Source organism: Hemicordylus capensis, chromosome 3, assembly GCF_027244095.1.
Source record: "Hemicordylus capensis ecotype Gifberg chromosome 3, rHemCap1.1.pri, whole genome shotgun sequence".
Classification (NCBI taxonomy): domain Eukaryota; kingdom Metazoa; phylum Chordata; class Lepidosauria; order Squamata; family Cordylidae; genus Hemicordylus; species Hemicordylus capensis.
This window is the reverse complement of record NC_069659.1, coordinates 346,377,676-346,402,398: the sequence shown is the minus strand read 5'-3', so window position 1 is coordinate 346,402,398 and position 24,723 is coordinate 346,377,676. Positions and strand designations below refer to the sequence as shown.

The window sequence follows — 24,723 nt, the reverse complement described above, 5'->3', positions numbered from 1 at the left end:
CACTGTGCATGTGCATGGGCCACTTGTGTGGCTGGACCCAGCCATGCTAATGCTACCACATGACCGGTTCAGTTTGAGCTTACTTGAGACTCGAACCTTACTGGACAAACCGGTTTTGTGCACATCCTTAATTTCCACTTGGGGTTGGCATATACAGGGTAAACCAACAGATAATGCACAACATCTTCCACCAGATTACAACCACCTCAGGATGCCTAGATGTCTCCCTTTCAGGTAGGCAGCTGGCATCACCTAAAACCTAAGTTTAGTAAAGGCCCTGCATATCTGGAAGTGAGTTAGGTTTTGAAGATAAGATGCCATGGAATCAGGGGTCATGAAATGCTGGCTCTGTTCACCAGCTAAACAAAAATTTTACTCATCAAGCTGTGTTGGTACATTATTCATCTGGATTGTCCCCCAATCATCAAGCATCATTTCCCACTCTTCACAGACAAGTAGACTTGTGGATTTCCTGAGCCCTGCATGGAATGATTCTCCTTAGTTTTAGAGAACCAGACTGAGAAATACGAGTTGTTAATTACTACTCTGTCCTCACTAGTGTCTTGATCAAAGACCAGGTTCCTCAATGCATAATGATCAATAGACAGGTATTCTTCCACAGAAAGGTTGTATTTCCTCAGCAGGGCCTGGCATTTTTGGACCCATCCCCCTTCTCCTGATTGTTCCAGCCAGCATTGTTTGGTAAGGCTGGCATCTTCCATGCTATTTAGCCTACTCCAATAGCAAAAGTAGTACAGGTGGATCCTGGCTAACCTCAGTGATGGCAACCTCAATTCTGCACTAACACAAATTCTCAGGCATTTATTTTGAAGGATCTCTAAGTCCACCTTAGCATGTGCGTGCGCACACACGCACACACACACACCAATTTTGGCTCCGTATAACATGTGGGCTTAGCAGTGTAAACCTTAATAACAGGATTTACTAATCGGCCTCCTTTAGAATAAAATAACCTTTGCAACAGAGTAATGCACCTGGTGCCAGATAGTTTAGTAGCTGATAGATCATGTTTCCAATTTAATTTCTCATCAACGTTCAGTCCCAAATACTTGAAAGAGTGAACCTGCTCCAAGGAATGGCCATCCAGTATCCATTTAAAGGTCTGGGGTTTCCCTCCAAAAACCATAACCTTGGATTTTTTGTAATTAACCAATAAGTTGTCCTCCTTGCAATAGTGTCCACAACTAGCCAGCATCTTCTTTATATGCGATTCGCTAAGGCATACCCGTGGCTAATCCCATGCGTGGCAGCTCTTGCACGAGTTTGGAGAGCTGATGGATAGTCACAGGGATGGCGGGGGGGAGAGAAAATGGTGGCGGTGGCAGCCATCCAGCCAGCGGGCCAGGGAGATTGCAGCAACAGGCAAACGACGGCACATGCAGGCACGAGGAGAAGGCGGGGGTGGCTGGCCAGCAGCCAGAGAAGGTGGGGTGGGCGGGAGAAGGTAGTGGTGGCAGCGATGGTGACAGGGAAGGCAGGCAGGGGAGGAAATGGCGGCGGCGAGAACTAGAAAGCGCCGGCCAGGCCAGTCGGCGAGGGAAAGCACCACTGGCAGGCGGTGAGGGAAAGCAAGCTGAGTGGGGGAGAATGGACTGGGGCTGAAGTGGGGGGGGGATGAAGATGGGGAGGAGAGACAGGGAGAACTAGGGGTGCAGATGCTCTGCACCATGTCAGGTAGCTCTCTTTAATCCTAATCTGTTTAAGGAGGGCAAAACCAAATCATCATCTTACAGCAAGACTGCTACTTTACGATTTCCAACAGAGGAAGCAAAAAAGAGGGGGATAGCATCCTGGTGATAATGTCATTAACAAATATATATTGAAAAGAAAGGGAGGCAAAATTCAGCCCTGTTTTACTCCTCTGTAATTGTGGATAGTTTCTGCCATGTAACCCAGCTCTCACCTTTATAATATTTCCCTATTGCAAAGTCCAAACGAGCCACAGCAGCCTCTTATCAATGTTCGTTGCAGCTAGTTTATGCCACAACTGGTCTCTGTCCACCAGACATTTCATTTGAGAATTGGTTGTTTTCCTAGGTTGGGTATATAAGGGCTTAAGTAGCTAATCCTATATAATAAAAGGCTAAGTGAGTGGCCGTGGCTTTGGAATGTTGGGGATCTGCGTCCCTGCCTCCCTGGGCTGTTCTGGGCCTGCGCGAAGCGCAGGCCCAGAAGAGCCCAAGGGACACAGGACTGTAGACACCAGTGTCCCACAGCCACGGGCAGCCATTAGCCGGTGTGTGGCGGTGGGGGAAAGTGGCCGAGGCGGCGGCAGAGCCGCCGCCTCGGCCATGAGCTGCGGCATGGCGAGAGGAGGCCGAGGCAACCAGAAGCGGCCGCCCTGAAAAAGGCGAGGGCAATGGCGGCGGGGGAAGACCGAGACGGGGGACAGGGAAGCTGGGCGAGGTGGCGGCGAAGCCGCCAACGAGGCCCCCACCCGCTCACAGCCGTCGCCCCCGCCTGCTCAGCCGCCCTCCCAGCTGCCCAAAATCACCTTCCCCGCTCCCCCCCAAAAAAGATTAAGGGCCAAAATGGCCCATGAGAAGGTCGCCGCCCCCGCCTATCGCCCTCCCGCCCACCCAGCTGCCGAAGACCACCTTACCCGCTCCAGCCCGAGGGAAAAGAGAGGAGCTCACGAGCAGAGCTCCTCTCTGTGCTAAGTCACTGCTCAAACTGCCGCTATGGACGCAAAGGACGCCTATTGCGTCCATTGCGACAGTATGGGCAGCAGCTTAACACAGAGAGTAGCTCTGTTCCCGAGTTCCTCTCTTCTCCTTCGGGCTGGAGCGGGTAAGGTGGGCTCCGGCAGCTGGGTGCGCGGGAGGGCGATAGGCGGGGGCGGCCACCTTCTCATGGGCCATTTTGGCCGTTATTCATCCACCACCCCCCCAAAAGTAAGCAAAATAAGGAAGAACAAAAACAGAGACAACAACAACAACAAAACAAAAAACAAAAAGAGAGAGGGGACAAGGGGGAAAAAAAGAGACAGAAAGAGAGAGAGAGAGAGACAGAAAAGACGGGATAGAAAGCTAGCGCCCGTTATCATAACGGGCTTAAAAATACTAGTGAGGTCAATAATATACAAACAAACAAATAAAATAAAAGCTGCAAATGGGTGCTCATTTGGACTCTAAGGATATTTAGAGATTATATGAGATGGTACATATGCCCAGTCACTCATACTCCTATCATTCCTAAAGCCTGCCTGTTCTTCATAGATGATGGAATTTTCCTTTTCTTATGGTTGCAATTTGTTAAGAAGATGCAGAGCATATATTTTGGAGACCATGTCAAGAAGACAAACAGGCCTGTAATTTTTCTGATCTGATGCATCTCCTTTTTTGTGGATTAGGGGTCTGCAGAACTGGTTCGAATCAAACCTGGTTCAGTTTGAACTGGCCTGGTTCGACCAGTTTGAGCTTGTACCAGACCAGCTCCCGCACCTAAAGGGGGCTGGTCTGAGTTCAAACCAAACTGGACCTGGTTCAGATCGGATTGTAAAGGATTCCCCTTTACAAGCAAAAGCGTAGGTATTGTCTATCTCTAAAAAGGGGCTTGGGGGATGGGCCAGAGGGCCTGTTGTGGCTGCTAGCCAGTGGGGGTAGCTCCATGGCAGTGGTGGTCCCTCTCGGACCAGACAGCGCACCCCCCTGCATCACGGGCTGGTAGGCGTCCTGGTTCCAGCCTCCGCGCATGTGTGGAGGCCATTTCCGTGACTTCCGTACATGCCTGGGGGCCATTTATGCAACCACACAATTTGCGTGGTGATGTAAATGGCCTCCACGCATGCCTGGGGGTCATGCAAATGCTCTCCGAGCATGCCTGGAGGCCGGATCCGGGCTGCCCGCCAGACTGCAGCCTCTGCGGTGTAGGTGGGGAGTGCTGGCAGGGCTGAGAAGGGCTGCCGCCACTGTGGAACACCCCCCCCCCCCCGCTGCAGCGTGGGGGGAGGGGGGTCGCCACAACAGCCACCACAACAGCTAGTAAGGTGCCCTCTCACCCACCCCGCTGAACCCCTTTTTAGAGACAGGTAATCCTTCTCTTTGCTTGTAAAGAGGAATCCTTTACAAGCAATGCAGTCGAATCTGGTCAACCCAGTTTGGCAGCAAGAACCTAACAGCTGCTGGTTCTAATGAGCCTGTTTACAGACCATTCAGTTTCATGCATATCCTTATTGTGGCTTGGCACCATGATACTGGATAACCATCCACTTGGAAGGTTACCTGATGAATTTAGGTAAGTGAACAATTTGGCTAAAATTGAATCCCACCGGTCAGGATCCAGACTTTGAGTGGAATCACATCCTTCCCAGGTGCTTTGCCCATCTGAAGGGTTTGAATCTTCCTTAACTTCAGCTGTAGAAACGCGTGACCACTCGGGTACATCAGCAGACTGATCCAGGGTCCCAGATGGATATGGGTCCTGACCACCTCCATAGATGGCACTGAAGTGGGAAATCCATTCTCCAGGTAGAATTGGGGCAGCATATACAGGCTTCCTGACTCCTTCTCCATATATCAGTCTCCAGAATCTATGTACATTTCCCTGAGCAAGGGCAAGACCTAGGCTCTCCCAGTTGTTGGTATAAAAAGCCTTTTCCTTCTCCCTGAGCAGATCTTTATATTCCTTGTGATACTGAATAAGGGAATAAGGGTATTAGTTGCCTCATCTGTCCTTCTAATCCCAGCTTTCCTTATTAGCTTGGTCAGTTCCTTTTTCTTATTCTTGCATTCCTTATCAAACCAACTATGTGCTTCAGATGTTATTTTGTTTGCCAACCATGTGAGCACTAAGTTGTGCCTTAAGGTATTAATTATACCCTGATATATATCCTGATTTTTCCATGATCCTGCCAGTGCTTGAAGTTTCAGTTCTTGCAAGATGGCACTATTCAGCAGTATCGTAATGTCAGAATCAATTTGGTGGGACCATTCGCAGTGCCGATCACTTTGTCAGGAGCCCTTCATTTGAGAATCGGTGGTTTTCCTAGGTTGGGTATTTAAGGGCTTAAGTAGCAGCAGAAACAGGGAGGTGGTCACTTTCAGATCTATCATCCAGCACCAGGGATTGTACTAAAGATAGCAAGGATGGTGATCCAAGAACATAGTTGAAAGCACTTGCTCCTTTTGCACTTAAGTAGGTGAAGTATCCAGCAGAGAGATCTAGAGAGCCCACTAAACCTAGATTCAAACGATTGTGTGAACCAGGCCCAGGGTGATGTCTGCTGTGACACATGCAAATAAATCATGCGTTGGAATTATTGTTTTTACACACATGTAAACTTAATAGATTCATCAACTGATTGACTAAAATTCATACAACTAATTGTAACCAGTTATTTATTTATTACATTTCTATACTGCCCAAAACTTGCGTCTCTGGGAGGTTTACAATTAAAATTTAGAACATCAAATCACTTAACAATTAAAATCATTTAAAACATTAAAAATCTTAAAGCCCAGTATTAAAACAAATGTCTTTTTTCTTCTCTCCAGTATTAAAAAAGTATGTCTTTTTTCTTCTCTCCATAGAACCATAGGTCTAATTAAAAGCCAGGGTAAATAAATGTGTCTACAGTGCCTTTTAAAAAGTTGTCAGAGATGGGTCTTATCTCAACAGGGAGCGCATTCCAAAGTCCAGGGGCTGCAATGGAGAAGGCCCGTTCCTGAGTAGTCACCAGGTGTGTTGGCGGCACCCATAGACGAACCTCTCCAGATGATCTTAACAGGTTGATAGGGTTGATAGAGTTGTGAAACTGCCATAGCTGCAACTTGTGATTCAGGCTCTTACCCCATGCTGCTGAAGTCACCTTTGCTTTTTATTTCTGACAAAAGGCATAACAGGCTGGTGAGGTTGCCAACTCTTTTCTGTCCCTTGCTTCTGTGTCTTTAACAGTAGCTTCATACGCAGACATTAGCAGCTATCTTTATCTCCATGCTGTGAACGGTTTAATGTGCTGACCTTTGCCCATCAAGATGCTGCTGGGTTTTTTCCTAGTCATTTATCTTCTGGGTGTTGATAGAATTCTGTATTATTAATTGTACTTGGAACTGCTTTCATTCTTCCTTTTCTTTCCTACTTCCTCCTACATGTTCTGAGAAACAAACAGCTAAATACAGAATATATAAAGAGAATACTAAACCTTTGACGGGGCATACTTGTGAATGCCAACAGGACAAAAAGCTGAAGCTAACTGCACACAAATGATGTTTCATTGAAGTGAGAGGGTTCGAGTATGTTCCTGCTAATTCAGCAGGATGCAGTTATCCATCCTGCTATAGATTTCCTCATTCACTGGTCAGAGAAATGTGCTTTTCCCAAGTGAGAAACCACATAGGCAAGTTGGCAATTAGACAGATTGGAAAATTCACACCCCCAAGACTCTCACGCTCAGGAAGAGCAGCTGGCTTTAAAAGCATGTGGTTTTATCTGCCTTTCAGTCACTCCCCAGCTAAATGCCTGCTGCACAATACATATTTAATGTTTGAAATTCACTGCCATGAGATGTGATGAGGCTCACTAGCTTAGATTGCTTTAAAAAGGGATTGGGCCAATCTATGGAAGAATGGCAATGAGCCACAATATCTAATGGAGCCTCCATGTTCAGAAGCACTGAGGGCTAGTTAATGCGAAGCAAGAGCCTTATAACCTGCTAATGGGTTTCCCAGAGGCATTTGGTTGGCCCCTTTGTGGAACGAGAAGCTGGACTGGAGTAACCTTTGGTCTGATTCAGCAGGGCTTTTCCTTCCTTCACCATCTTCCTCAGCACAGAGGGAACATTCACTATCATTGCTGGGCTAGGAATGGGTGGGGCTTCTTCTTGACCCCCCATCTTTTGGCAGAATTAATACTAGAGTAATTAAGAGTCGACCAGAAGCAAGGTGGATGGACTTGCTCACGACAGCCATGAATGCACCACTGAGAGACCTTAAAGGCCAAGTTGAAGACAGATCATCCTGGAGAGATTCTATCTATGTGGTCGCTAAGAGTTGACACCAACTTGACTGCACTTAATCAATCAATCAATCAATCAATCAATCATCATGACACCATGGGTAGAATACAGTTTTTGGTTGTGTGGATGATCTAATTATATTCAATGTTTGTATGGTTTTCAACAACAACTTCGACAAATCTCAAAGCCATTTACATTGCAAAATGAAGGAGAATATGTTCCCAAAGGAGATCATAATCTACAAAGAAACACAAGGGAAAGTGTCATGAAACCAGCCTCCATGCAGTCCAAAAGCTTCTTTAAATCACATACCAGCACTTTCCTTGATACTAAACTCCATTTTGAACCTTTTCTGTTGCTTTCTATATGATCTCCTTTCTGCATCAGGAAAGACCCAAATCGTGCTAAGTACCAGACCATCACAGCAATGAATGCACCACGAAGAGACCTGAAAGGCCAAGTGGAAGACAGATCATCCTGGAGAGAATCTATCTGTGTGGTTGCTAAGAGTCTACACCGACTTGATGGCACTTAACCAATCAATCAGCCCACATGCTGCGCAAGGGGACGCCCGCCTTCCTGACTGGCCAGTACTGCTGCACATGTGGAAGCTTGCCCCGGTGATGTTGTGCAAAAACATAGTTGCACAATGGTTTAAAACAGCATGCCCACTTTTGCACAGAGGAACTTATGTTTTTGCAAAGTAAGTAGCGCTGCACAAGTGCTCTTTAAGTAGTTGTGTAATTGCATTCTTGCACAACCCTGCTGGAGCGGGCTTCCTTGTGCACAGTGTTAGGGTTAATTACTGATATATGGCAGAGTATTTCCGGAGCTAACTCACTCCCATTACAGCAGAAGTTAACAGGGTCTCAGGGGCAACAGCTTGAAAATGATAAGCATGGAGATTCATGTAAGGTTAAACTGATCTACTTTATTCAGAAGTACATCACGATAGAAAAGACCTATACCTAACTGCTGGCTACATGATGGTCAGAGAGAGACCTATAGAAGCATGGTGCTCAGAGAGAGAGCTAGAAGCACTCTGGGAAGGAGGAGGAAGAGGAGGAGGAGTCACTCCCAAGAACATTCTATCAATTGAAGGGTCATCGAGGCAGAGATAAACAGGAAAGAGGAGACCCTAACTAATTATCTCTGCTCCCAATGCCCCTAGTGGTCATTAGGATTACTGGTGCAAAGGGCTGATGCCATCTGGAACTGGATCTCCAACACACAACAGCACCAGGTGATCAGGAGTACTGGTGTTGCCTTTTGCATCACGTGGGCCTCTGATTGCAAAGTCCTGGGCCCTGGGATCTAACAAGTCGTGGAGTTCTTATAACTGCTCAGCATCCTCCAGTAACCAGAGATGTTGCACTCAGTCCAAAGTGCCAGAAATGGGAAATGAGACCTCTAGTTTCTTCCTCATCCCCTTGACCATTCTCTCCCCACCTAGTGGATTCTGTTGCAAGGGCAATGCCTCCACAAATGCTAATGAAGCATTTGAGCCTGCCTGTTTGTTGCCTACATCCTTATATTGTAGGACAAGATCATCAGCTGGGGCATCCTTGCTGGAGCCAGGCATTCCATTCTCCCCATCCTGGTTTGGGTCTCAGACCGAGGAAAAGTGTGGATGCATGGAGGGCAAGCTGTAAGCGTGCACAATTTGTAACATTGTACAGCATCATTACTGATTACGTGGCATGTCTGTGAAGGCCTTGAGGTTCCAATTTCCCGGCTTTGTGGAGCTTGGTGAGCCAAAATGAGGAAGTTTTAACTCTGGTCTTAAACCGGCAGGTCTTTTGACCACCATTTGCAAGCAGAGGTGCTCCAGGCCAAAGCCCAGGGCCTCCATACAACCCTTGGGGGCCCCAAATCCTCTTTAGTCTGTCCCAGGTGGTGTGGTCGCCGTGCTGCCGGCCTGTGCTGTGCCAAGTGGCCAAGTGTGACTGTGACTTGCACCGGGCGCCAAGCATGACCTCTGCTTTAGAGACAGAGCGGGGAGTGGGAAAGAAAGATGTGGGATGGGAATAGGTTGAGTTGGCTGTTGAAATGTTTCTGTTAACACATGTTTGCATAAATATACCTGTTTTATATTCTTACATTCTTGTGAATTCAGTTGCTGTTTGTGATCTCAAGAACCCACATGTTAAAAATACTGCGTGTGTCATGGTGTGTGTAGGGGGATGATACTTAACTTGCAGTGGCAGGAGGCTCCAAAGGCCTTTAGGTCTAGGCTCCAAAATTACCTAGGTGCACCTGTGTTTGCAAGTTTGCGCCATGAAAATTTCTTCCATCAGTCTCTGGTAACTAATTTTCCAGGATAGTCAGAGGAAAAGAACATGGAAGTAGGAGAAGGCAGGGGATGAAGCAGAGGAGAGTATGAGGAGGATTTTAGAATATGATCAGTTATGTTGTTAAGTTTATTTACGGTCACCACCCTTTTTCTGCCAGAGTCCCTGTGTGTTTCCCAGCCATGACCACACGTGACATCTGCCATTAATCATTAATTAATTATTAATCCAACATGTGACATCTGCCATTATTACATATTCATGCCCGGAAAGTGGAAGCCGTCGAATTTTTCCAGCCACGCTGATGTGATGACTATTAAATGCATAGTAGCCCTGCTGGAAGAAATAGTGATAACCCTACCTATATCCTGCTTGGTTTAAATATGCTATGAAAACAGAATACTGCAGTCACAGAATAGGAAGGCTATAAAGGGCAGGTTCATGCATAATGTAGAACCGACTTGCAGAGTCAGTAGCCAACCTGTCTGTGATTGTCTGAATCCATGCTAAGGCAGGCACTGGCAGTTCACTCAGGCCCTCAAGCTGAGATACGTAACCAAGATTTGAAGCTGGTTTGCCAAACCAAATGCTGCTGGTCTGAGGTGCACACTGTGCCTGAACCCACACTCTTCATGAACTTCTGGTTCCTTCCAGGCAAGCCAGACCCACTTGCCATTGAGACCCATGGCTGTGGAGTGGATGGCATAGGGAAGGCTTGCCAATCAAAGGAAAGCACAAGGCAGGCTGGGATAGCTTCCTGGGCTTCACTGGGAGGCCTGGACAGGGGGCGTACCTCTGGCTCAGCTTGGCTGCTTTCAACAAACCAAGATATGTGACCATCCACAGCGGGGATTCTCAGCGTTGGGTCCCCAGATATTATTGGACTTCAGCAGCGTGGTGTAGTGGTTAGAGTGCTGGACTAGGACCGGGGAGACCCAAGTTCAAATCCCCATTCAGCCATGAGACTTGCTGGGTGACTCTGGGCCAGTCACTTCTCTCTCAGCCTAACCTACTTCACAGGGTTGTTGTGAGGAGAAACTTAAGTATGGAGAACACCACTCTGGGCTCCTTGGAGAAAGAGCGGGATATAAAATGTAAAATAAAAATAATAAAATATAATCCCCAACCAAAGGCCACTGGGGCTGGGAATTATGGGAGCTGAGGTCCAATAACATCTGGGGACCCAACGTTGAGAACCCCTGATCTACAGCACCAGTTTCAAGTTCTCTCAGTATCTCAGGTGGGGGAACCTTGTGTTCTGCATTATATGTGAATCCATCCAAAAACATCCTGCCTGGGCTTATATTTTTGCCTTCCTTTCAAGATCTTCTTGGCTCTGTTGTGTGGGGCTTTCTGATAATGGTTCTCTCCTGCTTGGCTTGGCCTTTGGCTCTGACTTTCGGCTTCTGCTCCTGGTTTTTGTTTGTCTGCTCAGTTTTGATCCTTGGGGTCAGCTCTGACTCACAGCTTGTCTCCTGACTTCAGGCTCCAACCTATCCTCTAGGCTCTGGCAGACCACAATCCCACACGGACAAATATCTGCTTGCCCTCCAGATCAGTATGTAATGACGACATGGAGACTGGTTGGCTCCACAGCGTCCCCTTAGATTTAAGATCAGTGATAGCTGCTAGAAAACGATTTTAAAAGCATGACAAATATTAAAATATAACCTGCAAATAGGAAAGCACTGCACTACAATAACCTCAGAGCTAAATACATTCAGAAATGTATAGTGTTTGACTGCACAGCGCAGTTCTGGAGTATCTGAAGTAATAAAGAAAAGAGCATCCTTGAGCATGTGCAAAGTTCACTCCCTTCCTTACAGATTGAACCCTCTGGAGAAAGCTGTTGAGAGAGAAAAAAACCTCTCAAGAGAAAATCTAGTTGGTGTGTGATTGGTACACTTGTGTGCTTCTGGTTTGAGTGCTTATAAACCAGAACGTCTTGCTCCGGTATGTCTTGCTTTTTAAGTTTGTGTAGCTCTTTGATTTTATTTTTCCTGTTACTTTTGTGGTCTTTCAGGCACAGAAGAACATGACAAGTCCTAAAACAAATTAATGGCTAACTTTTGTGTGCTGCATTTTTAAAAGCAGAATGCACAGCTTCAATTTTGCAAACAGAAAGTGTGCTCCTCTTTTCACCATGAGAAAAAATACATATTTTTAAAAGCACTTAAGCTGCAGCCTCATTAAACAGATGGTCCTATGAATTTAGAAAGACAGTGAGAACTGTAAAACCATTGCAATACTCAGGAGAAACAAGCTTTCCTCTGGAGCCTTTATCATCTTTGAATCATTAAAACACCCTATTGCATGTGTTGAGCTGGGGAGCAGTGATAGGAGGAGGCAGAGAGGGGGGAAGCCGTCTTCCCTGTCCCAAGATGCCAAGCAGAGTAATTCTCTTGGATTCTTGGGCTTTCCCTGACACAGCAACATTCAGTCCAGAGGAGACAACCAGGAGCTCCTTAAAACGATTGCTTCTCTTGAGGCAGTAGCTGGGGAATAGGGATAGACAGAGGTCTGTTCATATGGCTGCATTCCCAGAGCATTTGGCAAACTGCTCTTCCTTAGCAAGTGAGTGTTTTGTTCTGGCCAGGCCTTTGAGCAACAGCTATGTTTTCTTTGGCAGCTGCACCCATGGATGACAAAGTTGATTTTGATTTTAACAAGCGTTGGGGCCATTCACACGACCGGGCGAGGCGGAAGGTTGCTCAAAATCATTTCCCATCCAGATGACCACAGAAAGGCTGCTGGGAGCATGAAACGTGCTACCAGACAATCCACGCTGTGCCATGCAGCGCGGAGCTCCAGAGGCAGAGATGACATGTCAGATGGGCGCTCTAGGTGGCCGTCTCTGTATCATGATCCTGGCAGCTGGGTTAAGGGACCGCTTACTCCCTTAACCTGGGCTAAGAGCTGGGCTTAGGAGCGGGGTTAGGCTGGGCAGGAGCACCAATATCTACAAGCCGCCTCACCCGGGCTAGGTTGCTCTTGAGAATGGCTTCGTGTCTTTCATTTTAAAATATTTCCTTGTGATCTTTGAGAATACTCCTCTTAATAGCTCCTGCTATCTGGGCAAAGAGGCACTTTCTAAATTGGTGACTGTTCAGTCCAGCATGCTGTCTCTCTAGTGGTGGTTGCTAGTGTTTCGCTTCCTGTGTGTTTTCTGTTTAGACTGTGAGTGCTTTTGGCGCAAGGAACACTATTCTCATTATTTTTGCGGTGTAAGCCACTTGGAGCATTCCCAGATGGGGTTTTTAGCTCAGTCCATGCAAGATATTGGGGAGCACTTCACACACAATTTGGGTTTATGTTTGGGGTTAAAAAATCCACTTTTTGTGTCACGTGTGTGCAGGGGCGTAACAAGGCCTAGAGACAAGATTCTAAAATGGGGCCCCCTCACTGAAGCTCAGCTCATGAAGTAAAGAAATCTTAAATGAGGCTGAATAGTGGTAACAAAAAGCTTAGTAAAATTTATTTATATATAGAACATCATCCTAAATTATTTTTTTAAAGGTTGTGGATGATGCAAGTCATTTAATGGTACTAGAGAAAGACCTGCTGTTCTGGTAGCTCCCGATCTTAACACTCACATCGATTTCAGAGGATGGATACAACTGAAGGGAGACCGGGAGGGTGCGCGGCTGGGGCAGTCAGTCATGTGACATGCCTCTGGGGGAGGGCCCAAGGCAGTGGGCCCCCAGACAACTGTCTCCCCTTGCCCTATTATAGTTACGCCCCTGAGTGTGTCTGTGTGTATTCCTGGACAAATTCAAACTGGCAGTAAAGCCTCGCAGTTAACCCGCAGTCTAGCCTGCTGTCTGGGAAAGCTCCAGATGAACTTTTTGTTCAAAAGCAGTATGCAAGTATTTTAAACAAAATCTCCATGGCCTGTGAGGGTGGGTGAGCACACAACTGCCCTGCTCATAGTGGCTCCTCCCCTGTGTGCCCATGGTAGCAGTTATCTATGTATGGTGAACAGAGAGCTCTTCCAGCCGACAGTACAATACAGAATCCACAGTGCTTTCCTGCAAGCTCCAAACAGAATCTTTCTCAGATTTCTGTATACCTTTCCAGTGCAATCTTCTGGTCAAGCACCAAGCAGGGTCCTTGCTTGATTTCTACAGTGCCATCTGCTGGCCAGCTCTTGCTTTCTGAGAAAAACCCATCCCTTCTCCAGTCACCACAAAAGTAGTAGGTGGGTTCTTCTCAGAAAGCAAGGGCTGGCCAGCAGGTAGCACTGTTCCTGGCAGGCTGAGGATGAGGGCAGAGTGACAGGGAAGGACACAGGGATGCCTGGGGGTGTAGTTCCTCCCTATGGGAGAAGCTCTGGAAGGAACGACAGCCCTAGGCATCCTTGTACTTCTTCCCCACCACTCTGCCCTCATTCCCAGCCTCCCATGCGTCACTGCCCACTCGCCACACAGACACCCCCGTGAATCTCTGCAGCTGTCCAGCTTTCTCTGCATCAGTTCTGGTTTGGCAGAACCCCACCCCCCACTATACTACCTGGGGCAATTGCCCCACAATCGGCTGCCTCCTTGTGGAGCAAGGAATTCCGACACGGGCTTCTGAATCTTCTGACTTGCACAGTCCTACGGTTCATTGTGTGGTCAGAGGATAAGACTGTGCTGGGAAGGAGCGTGGAAGCCTGCAATAGGATCTGTACAATGAGTAATCCTGTTTCACACAGCAGCCCACCAGATGCCTTTGTGCATGCCATTTCTCCTGCTGTTGCTCCCCTGAAACTGGTATTGAGAGGCATCATGCCCCTGAGGCTGGAGGTGGCCCACAGCCATCAGACTAGTAGCCATTGATAGACCTGTCCACCATGAATCTGTCCCTTTTAAAGCCACCCAAGTCCCTTTTAAAGCCATCCAAGCTGGTGGCCATCACCACATCCCATGGCAAAGAATTCCATATATTAATTATCTGCTGTGTGAAAAAGTACTTCCTCTTGTCGGTCCTAAATTTCCTGGCCTTCAGTTTCATGGGGTGACCCCTGATTCTAGTGTTGTGAGAGAGGGAGAGAAATTTCTTTCTGTCTACTCTCTTCACTCCATGCATAATTTTATACACCTTGATCGTGTTTCCCCTTAGTCGCCTCTTTTCCAAGGTAAAGAAAAGAGCCCCAGATGCTGTAGTCTAACCTCATGAGGACTCCAGGCCCCTGATCATCTTGGTTGCCCTCTTCTGCACCTTTTCCAGGTCTACAATATCCTTCTTAAGATACAGTGATCAAAGCCGTAAGCAGTATTCTGGATGTGGCCGCACCATAGATTTGTATGAGGGCATTATAATATTAGCATTTTTATTTTCAAACCCCTTCCTAATGATTCCTAGCATGGAATTAGCCTTTTTTCACAGCTGCCGTGCACTGAGTTGACACTTTCAATGAGCTGCCCACCACGACCCCAAGATTTCTCTCCTGGTCAGTCACCAACAGCTCAGATCCCATCAGCGTACATGTGAAGTTGCTTTGTTCAGGGGACTCTCCTCACACTGACTCATCTACCCTCTAGTCTAGATGATTGTCTTCCCAGGAATCCACAGGGCTCCAGGGTTTTGCACAAGATTCTGGGATATGTTCCAAATACAGTCAGGTTCATGCAGAACACTTTCCAGACCCGCTGTGGCTGGGATGGTGTCAGAGATAATAATTCTAGCTGCAGTTTGTATTTGCAGTTGCAAGACTGAGATTTTAAACACACTCATTCCAAGATAATATTAGCAGTGATGCTTAGACCTATGAATTTTATGTTTGAGAGACAGAGTGGTGTAGTGGTTAGAATGTTGAATCAGGACCAGGGAGACCCAAGTTCAAATCTCCATGAGAATTGCTGTGTGACCTTGGACCATCGAGGATCTCTGAGCCTAATGTATCTCACAGGGTTGTAGAATAACATGATGGAGACAACTTTGTCCTGAATTTTATACTGGGATTAAAAAGTAATATTATTTATTTATTTATTTGATTTCTATATCGCCCTTCCAAAAATGGCTCAAGGAAATAATAATTATTACACAGGGAAATAATAAACAAATACATAAAATATGGGCCTGGTGCAAATAATGCTCTCTGCATTATTGAATGTAACAGTTAACAAATGTAAACCAGCCACAAGGATCACATGCTCCCAACCCACTGTTGCTTTCCTTCCTGGACCGCATTCTCTCTTCCCTGCTTAAATGTGGTTAAGCAGTTTGCTGACATAGAAATTAACCATGGTTGTGGCTAACCAGGATTTCCCTAAATCTACACTCTGGTTGCATGCATATGTAACGTGAAACTGGGGTTGCTGAACCTATGGTTAATGTTTCAAACCGTGGATCACATTGCAAGTGTTCGTCCAAACGCAGCCCGGCAACCTCCATTTTCAGTGCCAGGGAGCATCTCCTTCTTCCTGGCCCGCTGAGGCCACAGCCCAACAATCTCCATAGCACAAATATAGCTAGACTGTGGGCAAAGTGTCAGGACATCTGCAGGGGTGACAGCCATTGGCCACAATCTTCAAAGGGGTGTGCCGAGCGTGATGGTGCCTTTTCAGAATGGTCTGTCTGCCCTCAGCAGGTAAAGGGCATTTAACACTCTCATGAGAGGACCAGTCTACTGGGGAGGACCTTAGGCTCAAAAAACTTCCATAGGACTGCATCCTTGTGATTTGAGCTAACTGAAAAAAGGTTCCCCGTCATCCGTAGTTAATTATAGAAGTTTTGCACAGCGACACCCATCCCTCACTTTCCAGGAAACCTTTTACACACACAAAGGAGATTTTGACATTCCATGTGTCTGTGCATAGCTGAGTGGGCAGACTGAGGAAACACTGGGACTGGAGAGGGATCTTTACTCTCATTCAGATTTTCTGGTTTCGGACCAGCGTTGCATCATATGCAGATCTGCTGCTGCAGGGAATTGTGAGAGAGGGGACCCCCAATTTCCAGCAAACCCAGAAGAGCGGGGTTGACGTTCCAGGCAAAACCAAAGATGGACATGTTCAAAGGGGCGGATGGGCTGACAGAGGGCACGCTTTGCAGCTTCTTTGTAGCAGTTGCCAAGACAGGGTGAGCTGTTAGGAACATAGGCAGCTGCCATATACTGAGTCAGACCATTGGTCTATCTAGCTCAATATTGTATTCACTGACTGGGAGAGGCTTGTCCAAGGTTGCAGGCAGGACTCTCTCTCTCTCAGTCCTATCTTGGAGATGCCAGGGAGGGAACTTGGGAACTTCTGCTCTCCCTAGAGTAGCGGCTCCATCCTCTGAGGAGAATATCTTACAGTGCTCACACTTCTAGTCTCCCATTCATATGCAACCAGGGCAGATCTTGCTTAGCTAAGGGGACAAGTCATGCTTGCTACCACAAGACCAGCTCTCCTCTCCAACTGGTACCAACGATATGTCAAATAGTTCCTTTCACTGGCAGAGTGCTGATGCCTGGCCCTTCTCATGAGTAAGGCCCTACTTCCCGAGCATAATTGTACAAAAGGTAGACCTCTACCATTCAGTCATTCCTGGTTGGGGCTGCCTTTTAAACCCAACCTTGGGTATTGCCGCCCTGCCATATGCTGCCTTCCCAGTGCTCTAATGGTGTTGCCCTGCTTATGATGCCACCTCGAGTGCATGTGCTTGTGAACATACATCTTTTGACACTTCATTTTCAGAGAGCAAAGCACATAGTGCTCGTCTTGCCATCCCATCCCCTTTCTCTCTTGATTGCCAGCAGGCGGAGGCAAAGAGAAGAGTGGGAAGAGGGCATGCCCCTGTGTGATTTTGCCATTTGATAGGCTTTGAAGCCTGGGATGGGACATTGCGGCGTCCCTGTTGCCGAGCAATTGCTTTGTTGGATCAGAGACAGGGGAGCAATGCAAGTGCTTGGAGAAGTGGTCAGTGAGAAGTGCTGCAGGCATGGAGTGGGCATGATCCCAGGTGGGTCTTTGCCATCATCTCTATGATTACAGTTCCAGAAATTGAACAAAACCACGGTTATGGGACCATCCATGTTCGGACATAATGCTGCCACTGAAAAACCTCAGGTTATGGTGGCGAAACTTACTACAAATCAAAGGTTCAACCTGGAGTTTGGTGAGGCAAACAGCAGGTCACTTTTGCTGCGAAACCATGGTTGCACGCATCCAGACATAACAGAATCCCAACCTCTGCCCCATTTAACTGGGGTTTCATGTTACATGTGAATGAGGTCTCTGAAAATTCTCTCTTCCTTGCTCAGCTGTGGTTAAGCAGTTTGTTGACAAATAAATTAACCATGGTTGTGGCTAACCCAGATTCCCCTAAATCAACACTCTCGCCGCATTCACACGTAATGTGAAATCGGAGATTGCTGACCTGCAGTTCTGCCATCCCCCCACAACACTTGGTTACCTGTCTGCATTTGGTCATAACCTGCAGGATCCCAACTGAAGTCAGGCAGATTGCAGAAAGGAGGGGGACCTGGCTGTGTGGGATTCCTTCTGGAATGAAGGACAGCCCCAGCAGCCAATCACTGCCGGAGTGAGGGAGGAACTTCCTCCCTCAACTCTGTTTAGAGCTCGCTAGGACTCCAAGCAGCATTCAGATGTAATGGAAACCTCAGGTAGAAGTGGTGAGACTCACTATAAACCAAAGGTTCAAATTGGAGTTTCAAAGGGAAACCTTCGGTTGCTTTTGTGTCTGAACCGTGGTTGCACACATTCGGACATACTAGAAATTCAGCCCCAGGCCCCTTCAGCTCCTTTTTCCAGTTATGTGCAAATGGGTCCGCAGATCCTTAATTAAGGGAAACGCTGCTTAGCCTTACATATGCATAATGCTGGACTGCTTAACCACAAGTCAAGGAGGAAAGAGAGAATTTCCTCCATTGAAGGGAGGGCCATGGGAAGGGAATGCACATTCCTAAGGCTTGCTCCTGATTTGTTAACCATGGTTAGAAAGGAGACAGAGTTAGATTAAAACTACAGCCGCATTCACACGTAACATGGAACCGCAGGTCCAATTCTCTCCCTCACTCCCTTAACACTGACCTCTCCGACTTCCAACTAACAGGTAGGATGTGAACAGCAGTCTGTGAGACTGTATAGAGGAGGTGGAAATGGCTGTGCAGGCTTCCTTCTGGCATGAAGTACAGTCCTGGCAGCCAATCACAGCTGGAGAGAGGGAGGAGCTTCCTCTCTCAACTCCAGTTACAACAAGCGCAGCCTGCAATTGAGAATTTGGATGCACCACTGCTCCTACCTGAGGCTCCAAACCTCAGGTAGGAGCAGTGAAACTCACTACCGACCAAGGGTTCAAATTGGAGTTTGGAGACGAAAACCTTAGGTCACTTTTTCAACGGAGCCGAGGTTGCATGCATTCGGACATACATGGAACCCAACCTCTGCCCTGTTTAACTCCGGTTTCCCGTTACATGTGAATGTGGCCTTTTACTACTACCACTATTATTTATATACTGCTTTTCAACAAAAGTTCTTAACATTTCAAAAGTCCTCTGTGCTATGTATGCATCCCATCTTATTTATTTGGGAAGGAAGAAGATGTTGATCTGGTTATTATGTCTTTTAAAAGCTGTATTTTGTTATTTGACTCTTGCTTCTCTTTTGTTGCAGAAGGAAGATCTCCAAATATATGAAAAATACTGTCAAAACAAACCAAGGTCAGAAGCTCTCTGGAGACAGTGTGGAGACAGCCTCTTCTTTCAGGTAGGGATTAGTTGGTAAGCTGTTCAAGAGCCTCTCCTGTTCCCCTATACATTGTCACCTTGAACCAGTGGAACATACTTGTAAACCCCACTCAGGGAAGTGGTTGCTGAGATTAATCTGCTCTTCCCATTATTAAACTAAAAGATACAGCCCTACCCATAATTTATACTGGGAAAGCTCTTATGGCAATACATACACAAGGTGTGCCAGGAATGCTTTTTACCAGTTTTGACTGATTCATCAGCTGCAGCCCTACCTTGAAAAGACCGCACTGACCTTGGTTGTTGTTGTTGTTACATTTATATCCCGCTCTTCCTCCAAGGAGCCCAGAGCGGTGTACTACATACTGGAGTTTCACTTTCACAACAATGCATGCATTGACCCCATCTAGGTTGAACTATTGTAATGAGCTTTGTGTAGGGTTGCCCTTAAAGACAGGGCCGGTTCCGACGTCATGCAGAATCTCTGTTAACACCAAACTCTTTGCAAGTTCCCTCAGCTTTAGGAGCGCGTGCTACCTCCTCCCTTCCCCCCATGAGTGTTTACTTAATTTCTGGGTCAGGAAAAGCTGAGATCGGTTGTGATGTCCAAACCCACCAGTCTCAGCTTCTTCTAATCTACTTCCTTCAGAGAACCTGAGGGTTGAAGTGACTTTAAGATCTCGGGTTCTCTGAAGTCAGCAGGAAGAGGAGATTGTTGTGTTTGGATATCACAACCAGGGATGTACCGTCCTTTGGCAGGGGGAGACAATTGTCTCCCGGCCCGCTGCCTCAAAGGGCCCCCCAGAGGCCAGTCACACATGCCTGATTGCAGCTGGCCACCCAAGCGGGCTGTGCAATGGCCAGCAGCCTCAATGCATCGAGGGCGGTGATGGATGGGGGGGCTCTCCCTTGCCTTCAAGGCAAGACCTGAGCAGCTGTGCCTGTGCACCCTCTCTCTTCTGTTCTAGACAGGGGCAGGGCAGTGGGGCAGGGCAGCAGCCACCTGCCTGCCTGGTGTGCGCCATGAGCAGCAGGGAGGTGTGCGTGGGAAGCTAGGCAGAAGCAAGGTCAGCCAACCCGGCTGGTGGCATTGCCAAAACAAAAACAAAAACTTGAATGAAGGACTTGGAGGAGACAAGGAGGAGAAGCTCCAGAGCAAGCACGGTAGGGACTGGTGCGGCGGTGAGCCATTACGCTCTAGTCTCCACACTCCACTGCTTGAGCCTCTCTTCCCCTCCTGCACCATTAATAGCTATTAGCAAACTCCGAAGTTGCAAGAGAAAACTCTCCAGAAATCCTTATCCCTCGTAGGATTAGCAGTAGCCAACAGGACTCTTGGAGGAAGTAAATATGGGGCAGTGGGGTGGGAGAAGTGGGGCATCACAGGAGTCAATTTATTTCAATTGCAATCACTGTAATTTGAGCCAAGAGTAATCCTAATTGAGCTAAGAGTACCGTGGTCACTTCCTCCTCTGCAAGAGTTGCTTTTGTTTTCCTGTACCAGAGACTGGGGCGGGGGGGAGGGAGGACATGTTAAGCCCTGGAGAACAACAATCCCATGGACTTGTTCTCATGAACGTGATATGTAAAGCAAAGATTATATCTGATCCATGGATGTACAAAGTGCTTTCCTTCCCTCACCGTGGCTTTCCCCCCGCTCCAGGGTCTGGAATTAAGGGGGAGCACACCAACATTAGAGGGGTGTGATGCAGGCAAAACTCTAGCTCCAAGACTTTTTCTTTTAAAAAATTAATCATTACAAGAAAACTCTTGGCACAGATGAACAGTCCTTGTGACCCAACACTCAGTTTCCTACAGTGCTATCCGGTTGCTTCTGTGGAACTTAAAAGCTGGGCACAAAAATAATAGCCCTCCCTGGTGTTTGTCCCTAACTTCTGGCTTTCCAAGGTATGCTGCCTCTATACAAGGGGGCTTATTTAGCTTTCAGCACTGACATTAAATTAGGCAGAGGCCTCTCTCAGCCCTACTACATAATTATTAGTATTTTAACTGGAAAGGGTGTTGGGCCAAAAAAGCAAAGGATATGTTGCAACATCCTTGAGGTCTTGGTTATTTTAAGAGTAGGAAGAGAGAAGTGGACCATTGCAGAAGGAGCAAAGGTGGGATGAATTTGGTACAAAGGATCAAGAGAACAGGTGGTAGGTCACATCGCTCCAAGCAGCTTGTCCACATCCTCATGAGTCACAAACTGAAACTGATCCAGCCTAACCACATAAGAGGAGTCGCTGGACACCTCTGATTCAGACACTGCAGTAATTGTGGAGTATGAATCCAAGTTAGCCCGAATGTGAGAGATTTTATCCATGAAGAGATTTTATTCACAAAGGGGCCCCTCGCCCCTGCGAAGGTGGGGTGTTACTGTGAGTCCAACCTTAACCAGATGGTGGTCCGTCTGTGATAATGGAGTAATCACAGGAGTCCCCACCCACAGAACACCACCCTGATCAGAGTGAAAGACCAGATAGAGCGTACGACCTGCAATGTGCGTCGGTCCCAAGACCCTTTGGGATAGTTGTCATGGCCGCGATGAACTCCTGAGCTGCCCCAGACAAATCGATCCCATAGCGGACATTGAAGTCCCCCAGCACCACAAGCCAGGGAGACTCCAACGCCAAACCCGAGACCAAGTCCGTCAGCTCAGTTAGGGACTCCATCGGGCAGCGGGGCGATCAGTACACCAAGAGAAGTCCCAGTCTATCCCTGGTCCCCAAACTTAGGTTCACACATTCAATATGGTCAGACACTTCCACAGGGATCCTGGTCAGGGAAAGGTTATTCTTATAGAACACAGCCACTTCACCTCCCCACCCATGTCCCCACACCTGCTCCTCAACAGACTACCCTGTAGGAAGAAGCTGGGACCAGACTGGGCCACCAGCCTCCACCAACCAAGTCTCTGTAATACATACCAGGTCTGCCCCTTCATCCAGAATCAAATCATGGATGGTTTCCGACTTATTCTGGATGGACCTGGCATTACAGAGGAGCAAGGTGAGAGTCTGGGGGAGGCTGGCACTGCTCCTCAAGGTCAAAGAGTTGGCAGGGCAGCCGGATGGGGAAACCGCTAATAGATTTCCAACTTCCCTTCCCCTGTTACGACGCGCTGACCTGCCAACTTTACTTCAGGTTGTGAACCACCCTGAGCCATTTTGGAAGGGTGGTATATAAATCTAATAAATAAATAAATAAACCTTCCTCTATTCCCCACCACCAGAACAGCCACCCCACGGTCAGTGGACACACCCCCTGTCTCCCTATCCCCAGACAAACCAAGACGTTTCTGAAAAATCCAGGATCCAAAAGCAACAACAGAAGCCAAAAAATATCACCAGGCCCTCACCCTCGTTGCCCCCCATGGTGGCTCCCCCAAAGGGGAGACCCCCTTTGGTGTCACCCCTTCGGTGACGGGCCCGCCGCCACAGTACAGCAGTCCTTTTATAAGAAAGATGGCTACTCTGAGCAGCTGACCCTCAGAAACTGCTGACTCACCCCTCTGGTCCCGATCCCACACAGACTTACCTGCAGAGCAGCCACAGCCCCACAAGCTAGGGGGCATCCAGGCTGGCAAGCTGACAAAAGCAGACAGTAACCACTTAGGCTCTCACCACTGGGTAGCCACTGTCTGTGGGAAGCAGATGTTACAGCCTTCTCCTCCCTGCAAGGCTTCTGGCAACTTGTTAAAGAGGAAGGTACCAAGATACAACTTTGCTTAACACCACAGGATGTAGCAATTCAATTAAACAGAAAAGCAGAATAGGCAGGTCTTATTCTTAAGATAGTATCATATCATAGTCTCATGAAACTTAACAGATAGTGATCAATACCAGAGCTAGGTTTTTCTCAAAGCTGATCTCTATTGACAGAATCAAAGGTGACATCTACAAAGGCTGTAACTTATTTGTAAAAACATTTTGACTGACATGAATTAAATGGGCAAACACAAAGCAGGTTTAGTGTTGAAGAACCCACGTTGAAGCCAAATAATACATTTGGTTTCTCTGCAAATAAATTATGTGTCTTGGCCCAGCCTTCCATTTTAGGCAGGAGATATTTGGCATATATCTTTGTTTATCAAACACGCTGTTCTGTAATTGGTAGTTGGATTTCTGTCTCTTTAAAGATCATAACTTAAAATGGTCATGGAAGGAGACAAATAAGTAAGCACAGGCTGACAGGTGGAATACCAAAAAATAGCAGAATGATGGTACTCCTTGTCTGACCACAGTGCTGAAAACTGCAAAGAGTTTCTTCAGACGCAGATGCAGTTTCCTGGAGCCTGCATCAGAGCCGATCATTAACTAAGACTGAAGCTTTTTAGAAGTCATGACAAATCAACATCTGGAAATGACCTAAATTATTCAACGGAAGTCCCATTGAAATGAATAGGACAAGATAGCCATGACTAACTTGTCCTTTTAATTTCAGTGGGGCTTCTGTTGAGTAATTTAGTCAGGATGTCAGTCACTGTGCCCATATTCTATTTCGTAAAGATACAGCTAGAGATACATCCTGGCTAACGTGGCCCCAGTGCAATGGAAGAAGCATCGGTACTTCTGAAAAGTTCAACTAAGCTCTACTGCTGGCTCAGCAATGGAGACAAATTTCAAAAACTCACCTTCTCTAAGAAGCACTCGGTGCCATCCAAAAACATGTCCCTGAGGGTCACAAGAGAACTGGTCTTGTGGTAGCAAGCATGACATGTCTCCTTAGCTAAGCAGGGTCTGTCCTGGTTGCATATGAATGGGAGACTAGAAGTGTGAACACTGTAAGATATTCCCCTCAGGGGATGGAGCCACTCTGGGAAGAGCAGAAGGTTCCAAGTTCCTTCCCTGGCAGCATCGCCAAGATAGGACAAGATTTATTTATTTTTTAATAGGACAAGATTTTTTTATTGAACCAACAAACTACCAAAGCATACAGTACGTTGCCAAAGCACAATTATATACAAAGTGGTTGTTTGTACATGATATATCTACAAAGATTTACACACAAGGATCTCCAAGATAGGGCTCTTCTTATGTGTAGAACTGGAGAGGAGAGCTGATCTTGTGGTAGCAAGCATATCTTCTCCCCATAGCTAAGCAGGGTCCGCCCTGGTTGCATATGAATGGGAGACTAGAAGTGTGAGCACTGTAAGATATTCCCCTCAAGGGATGGAGCTGCTCTGGGAAGAGGAGAAGGTTCCAAGTTCCCTCCCTGGCTTCTCCAAGATAGGGCTGAGAGAGATTGCTGCCTGCAACCTTGGAGAAGCTGCTGCCAGCCTGTGTAGACAATACTGAGCTAGATAGACCAATGGTCTGACTCAGTATATGGCAGCTTCCTATGTTCCTAACCCTCGTGGACATATTTTAAGCCCTCATAGAGAGCCTTCGGGGAAGGGGAGATAGTTGAAATCTACACACACACAATACATTAGCATTGTTGCAGTTTTAGTCTGGTACTCTTAAAAAGCACTGGTACACTGGTGCTTCCCCCATTGGACAGGTATTTTGTTAGTCAGGATGTCACCCACTGTTTGAGATAAACAGTTTTTATCAGTTGACATACCTGAAAACCTTCCCAGAAATAGCATTCTTTTCTGGTGCTCTGCTTGAAGGTGATAGAGTATATGTTTAATTTTTGAGTGAGGAATGTGTAGTCAAGTATCTATCTATATATTTAATTCTCCAAAGACGTGCCGCTGGGGATGCATGGGGATGTGTGGCATCCCTCGCGAGAGTTCCTGACTTTGGGCGGGCGGCAAGCACCGCGTGAGACAGAAG

At 47.1% G+C, this 24,723-nt stretch overlaps 1 protein-coding gene across 16 annotated transcripts in view; it reads left to right on the top strand.

The window, feature by feature from the left end:
- MCF2L2 (MCF.2 cell line derived transforming sequence-like 2) overlaps positions 1 to 24,723 on the top strand; it is a 440,334-nt gene that overhangs the window by 298,402 nt on the left and 117,209 nt on the right. For all 16 annotated transcript variants that reach the window (XR_008318527.1, XR_008318525.1, XM_053304949.1 and 13 more), the window contains one exon: positions 18,867 to 18,959. Coding sequence is in view for 14 of the 16 variants with exons in the window: in XM_053304949.1 (XP_053160924.1) it covers positions 18,867 to 18,959 (93 nt within the window). In the remaining 2 variants the exon portion in view is untranslated. The remainder of the gene's footprint in view (positions 1 to 18,866; positions 18,960 to 24,723) is intronic.